Genomic DNA, 17,327 nt, shown 5'->3' on the forward strand with positions numbered 1-17,327 from the left:
TCTAAACACACATTTAGGAATTATAATTTACAAAAGCAGGAGGAACAGATGCAATACAAAATATGTAATTTCAACCAACACCAGACAAAATCCTAAAGAGTTTTTAATCTAAGCATGAAATGGAGGATAGAGCCTTTTAGTTAGAAGATGTCTACTTCATTATCAGTGGGCAGGCTAATGGAGAAGCATCAGCTTTTAATTACATGACAAATAGTACAGCTCATGGCAAACCAGCAGAACCAACTACACCAATTCCCGTGTGCTACCATCTAAAGTTCTTGTGCATTATGAGCTAAGGATTTGGCATCTGAAAGTTTAACCATTTGACTCACTTTTTTAATGGCGTGGAGACCTCAAGTGCTTTTTCTATTTATTGTGGAAGCCCTTGATCTGTTCGCATGCATATGGGCTCAGACTCTGGCCCGCTAGTGTCTGAGTAAATGGCCAACACAGAGAAACAGTATGTGGAGTTTGGGCTCAGATCAGTGAGTATGATGCTCTCCCCATAAACTGTCAGGTGATGATGCTCGTAGGCGCTGCCTTGCTTTATGACCAGCAGGCTGTAAAAGGAAGCAGGCTTCACTTTAGACCACTCAATAAAAATGACTGTCGGCGTTGCGTGTGTGATATCCAACACGGGAGCTGAGATGCTTCCTGATGGGGCAAAAACAAGACAGTTCTGAACAGGATCCTGGAGTGAAAGCTAATAGATGTAGACATTAATCCTTGTAAAGATCTAAAATGAAACAATTCAGGCCGCTCACATGAAACTACTTTAATAGAAGTAATAAATTATAACAAATACAAACCATTCATTGACATTTCTTCTCTGAGATCTCGTCTCTTGCGCACAGCTGTTACCACTAAAGAGAGAAGGCTCAGATCAGTTTAATTTTCAGAATCAGAATCAGAATCAGAATCAGAAGGTTTTTATTGCCATATGGGTGAACAGGTTCACAGCATTAGGAAATTGCTGCGGTACTTCGTGCTTACAGAAAAAAAACAAAGTATAAAAACTATAAGACAATATACAAGTATACAAATTGCAAATATACAGAGATATTAGAGCTATAACTATAGCACAATATTACAAAATTACAAAATATACAGTGCAGAGACTAATTAAAAGATAAAAGAATGTAGACTATATTCCACTAATATGTCACACAGCTACTGAATCTCTGACTGCAGACTCAGACAGTTCTTCCTACCTTTTGTGACATTTGTTGCTTCACTTTCTCCAGCAGCGTTGCTGGCGGTGATCACCAGGTCAGTGGAAGCGATGTTGTACAGAGAGCAGGACAGCCCTGTAGTTCTGCACAGCTGGACCCTTGGTGTTACACTGTTGTCATGCACAGTGTAGTTGATAGCAAACACTGAAGCATTCCATGAAATTGTGGCAAAGGAGCCGTTTCCACTGTACACCACTTCTGATGGTGGACAAGGAGCTGTGAGAGAAAAATCTGATTTAAAATGAACTGCTCTTAAAAAAAAAAAAAAGCATCATCTTATTATGGTGAACTATGGTGAAAGGGGAACTCGAGCAGTAAAACGTGCTTACAAGGTTTTTTGAAAACCATCACTGTGACATCTATATTGGACACCTGTCAGCATCCAGTATATAGTCAGCTTTGATTTTTTTGTCCCTTTAAATAGCCCAGAGTGAGAGGAATCAGCACAGTAATAAGCCCGATTAAATAATTAACATTTAATAATTCATTATCAATTACAAGTTTGTATGTTTATCTTGGCTACTAATATTTAGAGAGTTTGACTTCTGTAAACAGATCGTACTTTTAAAATAAAAAATATTCAGTCAATTTAAAGCTGGAGCGTTTCTTCCTCCCTGCTCCTACACCCACGCAGAGCGCCCTGTTCTCTGTTACTGAGGATTTCCTAGTTGAAGTATTTTTTATCACAATTTCAAAAATGGATTATTTCCAGCAAGAGTTTGCTGTCATTTACACTCACTGGACATCTTTTTAGGAACACGTTGCTAGTACTGGGTTTGACCCCCCCCATTGTCTTCAGAGCTGCTTTAATTCTTTTTGGCACAGATTCAACAAGGTGCTGGAACCATTCCTCTGAGAATTTGATCCACATTGAATGATAACATCACACAGATCTTACAGATTTGTCTGCTGCACATTCATGATGGGAGTCTACCACATCCCAAAGCTGCTCTGTTAACTGTGGAGGTCATTTGAGTACAATGAACTCATTGTCGTGTTCAAGAAACCAATTTGAGATGATCTGAGTTTGTGGCATGGTGCGTTATCCAGCTGGAAGCAGCCATCAGAACATGGGTACACTGTGATCATGAAGGGATCTAACCCTCATCAACAATACTCAGGAAGGCTGTGGTGTTAAAATGATGCTCAGATGATACTAAGGGGCCCAAAGTGTAAAATATCCCCCACACCATTACACTACCACCAACCTAAACTACTGATACAAGACAGGATGGATCTATGCGTTCATGTGGTTTATGCCGAATTCCAACCCTACCATCCAAATGCCACAGAAGAAATCAAGACTCATCAAACCAGGCAACATTTTTCCAATCGTCTGTTGTCCAATTTTGGTGAGTCCATGCAAACTGTAGCCTCAGTTTTCTGTTCTTAGCTAACACGCAGTGTAGTCTTCTGCTGCTGTACCTCATCTACTGCCGAACATCCAGTGAACTGCTGCTCACTGGTCTCTTTTTCAGACCATTCTCTGTAAATCCTAGAGATGGTTGTGTGGGAAAATTCCAGTAGATCAAAAATTTCTGAAATACTCAGACCAGCCTGTCTTGCACCAACAACCATATCACCTTCAAAGTCGCTTAAATCACCTTTCATCCCCATTCTGATGCTCGGTTTGAGCTTCAACTTTGTTTTAGATCATGTCTGCATACTTAAAATTCATTGAGTTGCTGCCATGTGACTGGCAGGGTGTACCTAATAAAGTGTCTGGTGAGTGTATATTTAAGTCTTCCTCTTGCCTTCAGGGAAGAAGTCTGTCCTCTGCCTCTATGGATCAACTATTACTGACCAAATGAGCTCTCTCACAAGAACACAGTGTAGCTTATATTATTACCACTCACACCTGGGTGTGAGAAGAGAACACATGAAGTGAGTTATAAGATTTAAGTGCAGCAGTCATAAACTTACACTGCCAGTGTAATTGTTATAAATTAGCCTGAAGTGTAAACTAAAGAAATTGTGTCTGGTTTTAAACCATGGTTACTTCATAAAAACCATAGTTAACCGTAGTGGATTTTCATTCAAATCTGAGTTGTAATCTACCTGTTTCTCCATAAACAGGCATGGATGTGTTGCTGATGCCTGCAGAGTTCCTGCTCTTCATCGTGGCAGTGTAATCTGAACTGCAGGGGAGAGGAAACTCAAAGTATGTCACATTTGTCCAGTAGGAAGAAAGCTCAAACAGGGCATGGCTGTCTCCCAGCAGACTTCCTGTTAAAGTCAGCGAGTAGTCGGTGTCGTCACAGGTAATCTGTGTCCAGGTGAAGCGCATCACCTGGATCTCCTCCTGCATCGGGAACAGCTGCACCTCAAGAATATCTGGAGGACAGGGAACTAAGGAAGAGAGGAGGCATTAGTAAGTCTAATATGAGTTTGTGAGGGGTTGATGAGTAACAAGCTCCTTTTATACCTGCTTCAATCTGCACGGGATCACTGGAGGAGCTGTTGCACATCCCATCTGAGGCCTGGACAGAGAAATTGTAAACAGTTCCACATTCGAGGCCACTGATAACACAGCTGGGGTTTGCGCTGTGACAGTAAAGCATGTCTCCATTTCCAGCTTGAGCACGGCCGTAGTAGTCTTTAGCTTTTGCACTCGGGGTCCACGTCAGCATCGCAGACTGATTGTTACACTGGAAAGTAACTGAGAGTCCACTTGGCTGGCAAAGGCCTGGGTATGAAGAACAGTTTAGATAGTGTAGAGGTGAAGTCTTAGAGTGCTAATATAAGTTATATGTTTCAGTCATCTTTGGCACTGATATTCTACGGGTCTGAAAACAAATACCTGTGTTCAGTGTTACATTTTGACTGGCTTTGCTGGAGCTGTTCTCGTGGCTAGCAGTCACAAACACTGTATACTGCTCATCACAGTGGAGCCCTGACAAGCTGCAGATGGTGGAGCTGGTGTTGCAGGTATGTGTGTGTCCATCTGCAGCCTCAGCAACAACATGGTAGGTTTCAGCAATCGGAGAAGGAGTCCAGGACACCACTGCCCCGTGATCCTTACAGGTACCATTCGCCTTCACGTTTGTGGGTGGACAGGGCTCTGTGGAAAAACAAAACACTTGTTATCAAGTTAACATGAGTGCACAAAGTCCAGGTGATAGATCTCTAGTTAGGCCTCAGATTTAAAGCAGTTTTTAATCATCTTCACCAGAGCTAAGGAGGAAGTTTTTGAATTTCCAAATAGAATTGTATAACAAAGAAAAGAGAACCCTTCTTGAACAAATCTGTTATTAAAAACATTTTAGTTATTCCCTCTTTCTTAGATTTATTTTTGGGCACACTTACCTTTATTTCCCCTTTATTCAGGGGAGAGAGAGTAGACAAAGGATTTGAAGCCAGTGGGCTTAGGGTTCAGGTTATTGAATCCCAATTATTCGACAACCTGATCACCCAGTTTTTGATTATTCTAAACAACAGAAGCTGATAGCTAAGTTTTAAACTCAGCGTTAAACTACCGATATATAACATGCAAGTTTGTCTCTAACTAAGATTGTTGAATATTTGCTCATGACTCTTTGGGTCCGTTATGCTTCTCCTTAATTATCTCATGATATAGAAATAAAGGGGACATATTTTATATGATAATCTGCGGCACACAGCTCTGTGTGCAAGTGCAGAAGCCCCACACACTCGCTGTTTAAACCTTGTGTTTGTGAGAGGCAGCCATTCAGAGCAAAACTGGCTTAAATGGAGAGGAGCTTGTTTCAATCAGTACAGAAGAAATAAGGATTATTTTGAATTGTGAATCACGGAAAACTACACTAGTAGAATTATTTAATGAAACAATATCCTTTGGAGCAAATTTCCAGCTGCTACTGGATCAGCTTCAGAGTGGACTGCCTGTAAATCCATGTTTAGCTCAGTTAACTGAATGTTAAACACTCATAATCATCTGTATTCATTGCTCTGATGCTAGCTGTATCACGAAACCTCTTCATATTGTTCTTTGCCTAATTTTTTTTTTAATAACTTGCCCACTTCCAGTCTCTAAACTGAGATAAGCTTAAAATCTGCTTTAGAGGACCAATCATTGCACTTCCTCACAGAAAACAAACAACAAGCTGTACCCATGGTAACTCTGGAGGGAGGACTCCTCATGCCACTGCAGGCATCCTGTGAGGCAGCTACGATGATGGTGTAATAAAGGTCACACCGTGCTTCGTGGAGGTAGCAGCTGGTGCCAGTGTTATTGCAGGACAGGAACGTATTGTCACTGGCTTCTGCTGTAGCAGTGTACAGAGTGTTTCCCTGGCTGTCCTCCATGAGATCCCACGTAACAAGGATGGAGGAGTTGTGACACTGAGGGAAAGCAGCGATAGCAGAGAGGGAGCAGGGGGCTGAGGAAGAAACAGATATCAATAACTTAACACTGCAGCATGAATAATTATTTGAAATGACAAAACACGGCTCTTATTGAAATACCTGTTTTCAAACTGATGGGGGCACTGGGCTGACTCTCACACTTGTTGTTTTTGGCCATTACACTGAAGTTATACTGCACACCACAGGGCAAGTCTTCCACCTCACACATGGTGTTGGTGGAGGTGGTGCAGTTGGCTCTGTAGCCATTTTTACCTACAGCTGACACAGTGTAGGCATCTGCCCCAGGAGCATTAAGCCACGAAATCCAGGCAGAGTTGGTCACACAGTTGATGCTGCCATTGATTCCCTGGGGCTGGCAGGGAGCTAAAACAGATAAAATTGATTTGGTGATTGGATGGAAGGATTCATGCAAGTGAGAGTGGTTTGTTTTTGAAGTTGTTATACCTGACTGGATGCTCTGGGTCTGACTGTGCATGCTGCGGCAGTCTCCTCTGACAGCAGTGACCTGGACAGTGAAGGTTTTTCCACATGTGTCATTGCTGAAGGTACATACAGTGTTTGTGGTGTTACATGACTCGCTTTCACCGTTCTCAGCAACTAATGAAACCAAAAAGTAGTCAGCCTCTCTGATGGCGTCCCAGGAAATTGCCAGATTGTTTGACGAACAGTTGACCTGGGCGTTCACATCCTGAGGCGGGCAGGGGCCTGAGAATATGAAGACAGTTTGATTACACAACTGCAAAAGCTCGACTGACTGCACAAAATGTGTATTTTAAAAGTGCTTTAGAGTCCGTTCACTGGTTTTGTGTGTCTTACTTGAGCCGAATAGCAGAGCCTGACTGGGGACACTAGAGCAGCTGTCATCCATGGCTACAACCTGAACGGTGTAGCGGCTGCCACATGTGAGGTTGCTGAGGCTACAGCTAAGGCCAGAGGTCTGACAGCTGTCATTACAATGAGCACTGTGGGCCATGACTGAGTACTCTACAGCACCTTGACTGGGAGACCAGGACACAACAGCAGTGTTGTTGGCACAGTCCATCACCACTGAGACATTAGTGGGAACGCAAGGTACTGAAGATAAAGCAGACACAACAAATAGGATTAGTCATGGAGAGAGGAAAGCATAACGGGCAAAAACCTCAGCATATGGCAAAATGTATTACTGCTGCTACACAATACCTTCACTATGCTGACATTACACATTTAAAAAATACAGTAGGTATGCATAGAAAGGCTTGTAACACTCCCCTCACACCACATCTTACTACTTATCTAGACTTTTCAGTCTTTATCTTTGTGTTCAGGCTCCCTGATCTAGTTTAAAAAGACCTACGACTGGACAGCCTCCCACCACTGACCAGATGCTTGAAGACCGAGCCAAACAGAGGAGGAGCAGCAGTCTAGTTCCCGTCCCCCTTTAATAATCTGAAAGGTTATTTTGCCCAGTGACCACAAAAACTCAGCTCTAAATTTTGACAGAAAAAATCTTTTAAAATATTAAAACAGAATAGAAAAACATGAAGTGCAAATAACAGCAGTGCAGGCCTGTGTTTCCTCTTCTGGCAGCCATGTAACGCTCACCTGTTTGCAGACTTGTGGCTGGGCTGGAGGTGATGTTACACTGCTGGTTGGAAGCTGTGACAGACACAGAGAAGTTGTGTCCGCACATCAGACCAGGGATGCTGCACTGTTCAGTGTCCGACATGCACTTTTTTGAGATGCCAGCGTCAGTCTGCATGGTGGCCGAGTAGAAGTCTGACCCATTACTAAGCTGCCAGGTTACCATAGCAATACTAGTAAGACAGTCCTGGCTGGCAGAGACTCCCATGGGTGGACATGGCCCTGGAACATACAAATTAATTTTAGATCTGATTTTTCACATTAGATTTTAGTCACATCTGGTTGGCCAAAAACATATCTGAGCACCACATACAGGTCTGCACAGAGGCTGAAGCGCTGGAGTTTCCAGGACAGTGCTGGCTGTGAGGTGTGACTTTTATACTGTAGTTTTGTCCGCAGTTAAATTCAGAGAACCTGGCTGTGGTGACGTTAGTGTTGAGGCCGACTGAATGGTGTCCTGCCTCAGCTGCAACCATGTACAACTTTGCCCCATTGCTGCCATCCCACCTCAGAGAAACCACTTTCATATCACAGTTCACAGCAGCAGACAGATTCCAGGGAGCACAGGGGTCTGGAAAGAAGCAGTGATTTGATAGTGTCTCTTTGACTGGTGCAATTTTCTAGGAAACACTGTAGAAACTATAGAACAATTACAGACATGTGAAATGATGTGTTCTGACTCCTGTTTCACTTTGTTCTTTAACAGATTTTTAATATCATACCCATATGGATGACTGAGCTGTTGCTCGGCAGACTGGTGCAGTTGTGCCTCTTTGCTCTCACTACAACCGTGTACTCATCCCCACAGTGCAGGTCATTCCAGGTGCAGGAGGTGGTATTGCTTATGCAGTGGTGAGTGTGGCCATCGAGGCCGGTGGCTACAGCAATGTATGTTTGAGCACTGTCAGCTGGCCGCCAGCTGACAGAGCCCACATTAAACTCACACTCTACATTGGTTGCTACATCCCTGGGTATACATGGAACTGTGGAGGGGAAAAAAGCCCAGTCAAAACATGAGCATGAAGTTAAAAATAATTTGGAAAAATGTAAATGATGATGGAAACTACAAAGTCACACCTGTTTTAAAGAGGGCAGGACTGCTGGGGATGCTGTGACATGTGCTGCCCTGTTCTTGAACTGTGACGTTAAAATCCTGTCCACATGGCAAAGAGACATTCAGAAGGGTTTTGGTTGTGTTGAAGGTCTTCACGTATCCAAGGCTCCCTCTCACTGTAACTAAGAAATTCTCAGCAGCACTCGCCTGGAGCCAGGAGATCTTTACCTCCTCGCTCTCACAGAGCACCTCAGCAGAAACGCTCACAGGCGGACACGGCTCTGAGAGGAGCAAGAGAGCCAAACGACAGAGGTCAGTTATCATACTTATTGAAAACTAAACTAGATGTTAAAAAACATTTTAGTTAACTAAAATAAAATAAATAAATATAGAGGAAATATCCTTAGCTTTAGTTTTTGTTAATTTAGTAAAAACTGTTGAGAGTTTGACTGCGAGTCAAATGCTTTCAAATTATACAAAAAGAAATAAAAACTAATTAGAAAATACAAAACTCTATTAACTCTGATGGTCTACTTGTCAGAAATGCAGCAAGTAGGGGCGAAGTACTCAGACCCTTTACTTAATTACTAATAGAGCTCAAATGATTAGGTGATTAAGACAAAAGTTAAGTCATAAACTCTTCGCAGTCTTTACTTCTGAAAGATTCGACCTCTTAAGGATGATCTTTTTATACCAAATCATGATTCCCATGTAGCTGTGACATTTATTTATTTATTTACCCTTACACAACTTTTCCACTCATTTTCTGAAATGTGCTGCTAACATAAAATGCAAAATGAGAACATTTTTTTCAAAAAACAATTTCTCACTTTACATTTGAATAATGGATATAAAGCCCGCTCAGCTCAGAGGGTTGTATAATATATAAATACTGTTAAAAAATACAGGTAAATTTAACTCTTAATTTTAACATGATTAGGATAATAAAATCAAACCAAAAGCAGTCCTTTAGATTCTTATCATATAAAAACATTATATCAGTGCCCTACTACTGTTACTGCCTAAATGTGCAAATAATATTTAAATCTTCTGAGGTATTTTGCTGGATAATCGCTTCTGCACTGCAGTTGGTTTTATAAAATTATATATTTAAAATCTCAATCCGTCAAGTAACAGGAAAAGCTCGAGTGAGTTAGACTCTCAACATTGGACAGCACTGAAACAAAGGTACTTATTTACTTTACACTTACTTATTTACTGGCTTCTGAAATACCTGTTTGGATGAACACAGGGCTGCTGGGCTGGCTACAGCAGCCTCTGTTGTGTGCAGTGACAGTAAAGTTATACACCTCTCCACAGTCCAGACCAGAGAACCGACAGGTGGAGTTCACAGAGTCACACAATTTCTCTTCCCCTCCTGATGCCTTGATGGCGCTCGCCCTGTACAGTTCAACATGAGACCTTTTTTCCCAGGATAGGACAGCAGTTTGGGAGCCGCACTGCAGGTTGACAGCTACACCCTGTGGAGGGCAAGGACCTGCAGGACAAGGGGGGAGATGTGTGGGTTAACCTGTGAACAAATAGACCTCACAGCATCCATGGATGGAAATCAACTGTATAAACTCACTCACGTGTGGTAAAGTTAGAGAGTGTCCTTGTGGTGAGGCTGCATTGGTCATTGCTGGCATTGATGCTGAGATTGTAGGTTTCCCCACAGCTTAAACCTGTCACATTACAGCTTTCCTGCTGAGTCATGCACAGAGTTTGAAGACTTCCACCAACGACAGCCATCAGGGAAATGTTTGTTGTGCCAGAAGTGCCGTTCCAGGACACCAGGACAGCACTGTTAGAGGTGCAGTTGACTTCCACCGTCATGTCTCTGGGCAGGCATGGGGCTGAAGAAATGCAGGAAGGAAAAAAAATTAAAGGCCCCAAATACAAAGAAAATCACATATACAGAATGTGCCGAGTGCTTCTTTACCTGATGTAAGAGAGACCACTGAGCTGTCAGAGCTGTTGTACTGCTGTCCTAGCGCCTTGACCCAGACACTATACACTGTGTCACACATGAGCTCTGAGACCATACAGGAGGTATTTGTGCTAATACAGGAGGTGTAGTGGCCATTTTGGTTGTCAAAGTAGGCAACGTAAGCCAAAGCGAGGGCACTCTGCTGCCAGGACACAGTTGAAGTAAGTTCTTTGCATGACAGGCTGGCTTGAACGTTGGTAGGTGCACATGGTTCTGCATGAAGGGAAAACAGACACATTAAAGCAGTGATTCCAGAATGAGAGAGACAAACCTGTACATCACTTCTAATCAGGGGACAAACCTGTCACGAGGCGGTAGGGTGCAGAGCTCACAGTGTTGTTGCAGGCTGGGTTTTGTGTCATCACAGTGATGCTATAGATGTGACTACACTGCAGAGCAGTCAGGGAGCAATGCATGTTGGTGGTGTTACAGGTGACTGTCAAGTTATGGTCACTCACAGCCTGAACAGAGTATGATGCGGGACCTCCTGCTGTGTTCCACATCACCTGCGCAGTACTCATGCTGTAGTAGATGGAAATATTCACAGGAACGCAGGGCTCTGGAGGGAGGATGATTTAACAGGTCTGAACCGTGCCATAAATAAGATGAAAAGTTTGGCTGAAATGCTACAAAGGAGCACCTGTGGTGAGGTGCCCTGTCATCTGAGCACTGCTGTTACAGGTCTCTCCAACAGCATTCACAATGACGTTATATTCCTCTCCGCACTGCAGGGAGCTCGGCTGACAGCTGGTGTGGTTGGTGATGCAGCTGGCTGTGTGGCCTGAAGAAGCTGTGAGCACAGTAATGTAGCCCAAGGCCCCATTGCTGGGTTGCCAGGATATGTTAGCAGAGTCAGCGTCACAGTCTGTAATCACTTCGATGCTGCTTGGCTGGCAAGGTCCTGTAGGATCAAAGAACACAGGTGAAGTTTTTCTTTACAACAACAGACACAAAAACTTGTTTATTTACTAAAGAACAAGTGAGGAACAACTCAGGAATGAATTGTTAGTTAATAAGTTTTCCATCAGTATTTCCTCAATAGCTTATTCACTAAAGAAGTAAAGAAGTAATCCTGAACTAATGGGTAACTACTGAGTAACTATTTTGCATTATGCTCAATTTTACATAAGGGGGCACATTAATAAAAAATAATGATGTGATCCTTAGGTAATGGGGAAAGTAACTACTTAGTAAAGTAATTCAGTACTTGGGGCAACACAGAAAGAGTAACTAATACTGAAATAATAAATAATACAATAGGGGACAATTTAGAGTCACCACTTAATATAACCCCAGTAACTGCATAAAACATGCAGTGCCTGTGGGAGGAAACCCACACAGACACGAGGAGAACATGCAAACTCCACACAGAAAGGCCCGGGCCAAGGTGGATTCAAATCCAGACCTTCGAGATGTCCTTCTAACTGTGAGGCAGCAGTGCTAACCACCTCGCCCCTTTTTTTTTTATTCCTCATTTGCTCTTTAATAAATAAGCAAGTTTTTGTGTCTCTTAATATAAAGTATTATGTGACTGGTAGCTAAATATACATTTGCCTCCTTCTTGATTTCTTAGTTGTTGTTGTTTCACACTGAAAACAATAAGCGGAAAAAAATGGATGATGGATGAACACTGAAAACATGCTGTAACTAAAAAACAAACAAACAAACAAACAAAACAATGTAATCACGCTGCTTCCAGACGATTTTAAATCTAAACTCGGAGCATAGCCTGCTCCCAGCCAGGTTATACATTCAGCATAAGTTGCCAGGGTGATTTTACCAGGTAAAAAGAAAGCCACTTTCTGTGACACAGAACGCGCAGCACGTCAGCACGTGCTGCCAACAGGGAAGCTGCAGAGTGCCCTCTGGTGGACAAACTATTAAGACCATAAAACGTAATGTAATTTCTGAAGTCAAAAATTATAAAGAATAAGTGAGCAGAACAATCAGTTTCTACATATTCCGACTTCTATTTACAACCACATAAGTTGCCCCTTGCTGGCCATTAAATTGAATTCAGGTTTAAGGAACTTCTGCAATGGTTTAAATTTTGAGCTCCACATGCTAGGTTCATCTTTTGTATTTCTGGTGACACAACAGTGTGATCAGTCCTCTGACCTACCTGCCACAAAAGCAACCTCCTGGCTGACAGTGCTGTTGCAAATGAAATCTGTGCCAATAACACGAACAGTGTAGTATTGTCCACATCTCAAGCCTGCAATCACACGGGCACTGTCCATTGAGACGTAGCTGTAAGAATCGCCACTTTCATCTTGAAGGTCAATGATGTACAATATAATGCCGCTGCTCTGCGTCCACTCAACTCTTGCAGATTGTTGGCTGCACTCCACTGATACTGCAACATTGTTGGGGCTGCAGGGAACTGAAGAGAATGGAAGATGTTTGTGTCGACTAATCTCTGCCACCTGGTTTATCAATATCACATCTCAAGAACTATAAAAATATCAAGGAGTGACTCAAAGACTCAACTCATACCAGTCTGAGCAACTTGTCCCAAAACACTAGGACTGGAGCAGTTATTATTGGAGGCGGTAATCCACAAGCTGAGCTGTTCACCACATGGCACACTGGTAATTTCACAGCTGTTGGAGGAAGATGTGCAATTGTAGCTTTCCTTAGTGTTTCCCTTCGCTTCTACAAAATAAGAAAGAGCTCCAGCAGCAGGGTCCCAGGATATGACGAGCTTGTCAGAGTCACACTCAGCTGTCGTCCTCGTGTTAGTTGGCAGACAAGGAGCTAGAAGAAGGGAAATGGAGGATAATGGATCACATTTTAGAAAAGTCCCAACAAAGACTGTAAGAGAAAAAGAATAAATCTTACTCACAGGTTTCAACAAACACAGGTTGGCTGACTTCGGTGTTACACCCAGAGGTGACAGCATACACACGGTATGTGTAGTACTGACCGCAGGCTGCATCAGTGAAGTAACACATGTTGTCTAGTGTTTGACACTCTGTCACCTCGTCATTGTTGTCCACAGCCGTGGCCACATAAAAGAGGGTGTTGTTGATGGGCTGCCAGCTGAAGATGACTGCATTGCTGGAGCAAGTGTGTGAGATCAGAGGATTTGCAGGGGCACAGGGGACTAGGGGAATGAAAGAAAAGGAAAAGATATATGTACCTCTACAGTGAGACATGAGTTTACTACATAGCAGCAGATTCTATTCTCACTGTCTGAAAATCGACAGATATCATCAGTTTCATCCTGGCATCATAAAAAAATTACAGGGAAAATTACAGTCACTTTGCATAGTTACACACTGCACTTGTTTTCCCTTTTCACAGTTATTTCATAACCATAAATGCCATGAATAACACCTTTATCATGATGGTAAAAACTTAAAATTTGGAGTCACCTCATAAGAAATGTAGCTGAAATAGCTTCTATTTATTTTTAAGTGAATACATACAGGGGTGGAGCCAAGGGTTGCCCAGGGGTGTGGGTGGGCAACAAAGCCAGCAGCAAAGACCCTGGAGGGGTTAAGATCATTAAACACAATTTTTTTTTTTTTTTGCCGCACCACTTTTTGCAGGCATTGTTTCAACAAGAAACACTTGTTTACAGTGTAAGCAACCGTTCAAATTGCTCTATTTAAAGTTTAGAAAAGAAAACTTAAGCATGAGCTCTACATTTATTTTAATCTATTGAGGCTAACATAACATAAATTTAATACAAGTCTGAATCCTACTTAAAAGTCATGCCTGCGCAACCAAGTCTCAAGAGATAAGTGACCAAAAAACTTGGCCACATTTTTTGGCCTAAAGTGAAAATAAATGAACTAGAAATCGGTTTCTGTGCCACCCAAATGTAAGTAATGGTCTCTGACTCCTTAATATCAAGCAGTCTAACAAACTCCTTTTGTCATTTATATTAAAGGCACAGTGTGTAAAATCTCACCACTAAATGTCAGTAGATTTCGGATTGAAGTAAACTGAACTCTGTTATCCTAGTTATGGTGGCTGCTGATACATCAGCCTGCTGTTTACTTCAGCTGTGTGTCAACATGTATTGAGGCTGTAAAGCTGAAAGGAGTCCAATATAAGTCGATGAGTCTGAGAAGCTCACTTCTGTCCAATGACAGCGACACTTAGGTGAGTTTTTGAGGATATCCTAAACTTTCCTTTCAATAAGTTGTTTTTGGCAGTGTTAGCTAATTTCTTTTAGCCACTGTTAGCTGCTAGTTAGAGAAACTTTCTTTGAAGTGAATCTAACATGGCTGGACTTGGCCACTTAATGAATAAACTCTCATACAATGTGTGAATGTAATCAAACTGGGAACGTATGATTTTTAGGACACTCAAGCCTAACATTACATAACTTTAGCTTATAACTAGCTGTTGTTTGGCCTGCTTGTTGTCAGCTGTCTGGAGATGGGAGGGTTGCATGTCTAATCCAGTGACAATAAGTAATTGCGATCGGGAATAAATGCATGTTTATGCCCGTTTTTATGTGTTAGACCCCTGACTTCAGTTCAGGAGATGAGGCTTGACATAATGAGAAAGAGATGAAATATACATGTACAAATATTAAAGGGTCAAATATAGTTTGAGTTATTTGTGATCTTTAAATTAAAAGTAACTTGATGGCAGGGCAACGTGATGGCTTTCACTCCACTCTGTATGCCCACTGTATTTTTAATGGATTGATTCCAAGTTTATGAGAATGCATCAGTTTGTTGGAATAAATAATCATTGTTTATTTATGAGTACAGCATAATATGTTTTCTAATAAATGACCTTAATTAAATGGCTGACTGTACCTTTAAATTCATCACGTCTTTGAAGCAGGTTGTACACACAATGTACAGTATATGCTTGTGCATCTCCTTCACCTCTTTGTGTTTCAGAACGATGGTATAGATGACCTTTGAAAGCTCCCCAATTTCAATAGGCTCTGAATAACTTCAGAATACCTGGTATAGGGTGTACTGTCTTATTAGATAACATGAGCTTGTGTTTTGCCTCTCAGGGGCAACAAGAGAAGAACAACATGGAAAGTACCTAAAGAGCCAGACCTGAGGGTAAGGTTTGTGATCAAGAGTTTACACTGTGCAATCCATTTTACCCATGTAAAATGAGAAGGCATGTGTTTGTGTGAAAACATATACAGGCAGACAATACAACAAGCCATATTTGTTTTCACAGCTGCTGCCCTCACCTGTCTCAAACGATGAGGATATGTTGGAGGTGCTGCCGCAGTCATCAGAGAAGGCTGTAACATGGACCTGATACTTCTCACCACATTTGAGCATGGAGAGCTGGCAGCTGGTGGAAGCTGATGTACAGTTACGGGAAGCACCGGTACCATCAACAGCTGTGGCTCTGTAAAAGTTGGCCTCAATGACCAAATCCCAACTTACTGTCACCTTTCCAATGGAGCAGCTGTTGTCCACTGAGACTGTTGTCACCGACTTAATAGCTGAAAAAAGTTAGAAAAAAATGGGAACAAGTGATACTAATATTCTGAGTATTTGTTTATTCATTATTTTAATTATTACATATTTCAGAAGTCAGCCAAAGCTGTAAATATAGGTAGAAAAATCTATTCTTAGATTTTTGTTTATTCATAATAGCTCAAATCCTAACAGATTTCTCAGACTGAGCTCACACATAAATAACGTCGCGATGCAGGTAATATTTCCTCATCTGGAATAATAGGGAATAAGGGCTACACTTTAATGGCTCTGGTTGTAAATACTTTTATTCACTTCATCTGAATTTTTTATTTAAAATTTAGAGAAGAGAAGAGAAGAGAAGAGAAGAGAAGAGAAGAGAAGAGAAGAGAAGAGAAGAGAAGAGGAGAGGAGAGGAGAGGAGAGGAGAGGAGAGGAGAGGAGAGGAGAGGAGAGGAGAGGAGAGGAGAGGAGAGGAGAGGAGAGGAGAGAAGAGAAGAGAAGAGAAGAGAAGAGAAGGCAAATACAACAAAAGACAAGGGCAACAATGAATCTGAAAAATAATTTGTTTTACATAGATACTCACTTTCTGTAATGTGTGTAACAGTAGAAGCCTCTCCAGGCACCAAGAAGAAGTTGAATGATGATACTCCTACTGTGTAGTTGGAGCAGGGCATCAGCTTACTTATATCCATGGATGTGGCTGTGGTGTTTCTAGTGACTGGTGGGTTGTTGGGGTTGTCATTGTCACTCACTGTCACTTGGTAAAGCAGGACTCTATCTACTGAGCTCCAAGTCACTTGGGCTGTAGTTCTTCCCGTTGATACGACTTTCACATTAGCGGGTGGCTGCACCACTTCCAACAGAAAATACAAGTGTTAATCCAGCAGATTTACAAATTAGTATATATTTTATGTTTACGTGTGTCCACCGAAAAACTGTCAAAGCCATCTCCTTATCTGCACTTACGCGTTGAGATTATCCTTGTATTACTCTGGGCGCTTCTCCCGGCACTGTTGGAGGCGTAAACGTAGCAGTTGTAAGTTGTAAAGGGAGTCAGACCATTAATTTGTCCCTTTGAATCTGTGAAGGTGTTCTGGAAGCTCTGTGGAGGAGATTTGAAGAACTCTTCCACAATTAAGGTATAGTTAACCACCCCCACCACGGTGGTCCATTCAAACATTATGGAAGTACTGGACACAGCTTTGAAAAATGTGATCTGGGGTGCAGCAGGCACTGTGGGGATGTGGGAGAAGGTGTTCAACATTGTTTTTAACATTATTCTTAAAATAAATATGTTTCATTTATTTAACTGGTTCAAAATAACATCCTTACCTGTCATGGTTATTTGAGTGTCTTTGCACACGGGAGTCCAAAACAAGAGGACCCTCAGGGTGACTTCATAGACAAGTCCAGGTCTTAACCCCTGCACCACCTTCTCTGTGCTGGTTGGTGGCTGCATCACCATCAGCGGGGGAATAGTGTTGGAGTTCACTACTCTCAAGTCCAGTACATAAACTGAATCATTGCTGTAGGTGCTCCATACCACTTTAAGGGTTGATGCTGAAGGAGATGTGATTGACAGAATACTGCATCCTGAGAAAAGACAGCAGAAATATTTATGATGTTTCTTTATGGTAGAGAAGAAAGCAGGTGCAAACAGCTAAAGA

The 17,327-nt window shown here is 42.0% G+C and overlaps 3 protein-coding genes across 3 annotated transcripts; all 3 read right to left on the reverse strand.

Moving 5' to 3' along the window:
- Window positions 1–370: 370 nt before the first annotated feature.
- On the reverse strand, window positions 371–5,398 carry LOC115795572 (fibronectin type III domain-containing protein 7-like). Its single transcript, XM_030751547.1, has 7 exons — window positions 5,321–5,398; window positions 4,033–4,293; window positions 3,658–3,918; window positions 3,291–3,581; window positions 1,212–1,448; window positions 810–863; window positions 371–654 (listed from the first exon to the last, which is right to left on the reverse strand). Exons 1-7 carry the CDS (start codon window positions 5,349–5,351, stop codon window positions 371–373), a joined length of 1,419 nt encoding a protein of 472 aa, XP_030607407.1. The 5' UTR covers window positions 5,352–5,398.
- Window positions 5,399–5,866: 468 nt separating this feature from the next.
- On the reverse strand, window positions 5,867–8,577 carry LOC115795573 (fibronectin type III domain-containing protein 7-like). The gene is made up of 7 exons (XM_030751548.1): window positions 8,277–8,577; window positions 7,922–8,182; window positions 7,513–7,770; window positions 7,161–7,421; window positions 6,393–6,650; window positions 6,021–6,281; window positions 5,867–5,922 (listed from the first exon to the last, which is right to left on the reverse strand). Exons 1-7 carry the CDS (start codon window positions 8,575–8,577, stop codon window positions 5,867–5,869), a joined length of 1,656 nt encoding a protein of 551 aa, XP_030607408.1.
- A 1,508-nt stretch (window positions 8,578–10,085) lies between these two features.
- On the reverse strand, window positions 10,086–17,125 carry LOC115795575 (fibronectin type III domain-containing protein 7-like). Its single transcript, XM_030751550.1, has 10 exons — window positions 16,993–17,125; window positions 16,627–16,893; window positions 16,244–16,513; window positions 15,423–15,683; window positions 13,089–13,349; window positions 12,366–12,626; window positions 10,884–11,144; window positions 10,545–10,802; window positions 10,212–10,456; window positions 10,086–10,109 (listed from the first exon to the last, which is right to left on the reverse strand). The coding sequence occupies exons 1-10, from the start codon at window positions 17,123–17,125 to the stop codon at window positions 10,086–10,088; spliced, it is 2,241 nt and encodes a 746-aa protein (XP_030607410.1).
- Window positions 17,126–17,327: the final 202 nt, after the last annotated feature.

The sequence above is a fragment of the Archocentrus centrarchus genome, chromosome 17 (assembly GCF_007364275.1).
Source record: "Archocentrus centrarchus isolate MPI-CPG fArcCen1 chromosome 17, fArcCen1, whole genome shotgun sequence".
NCBI classification, from domain to species: Eukaryota; Metazoa; Chordata; class Actinopteri; order Cichliformes; family Cichlidae; genus Archocentrus; species Archocentrus centrarchus.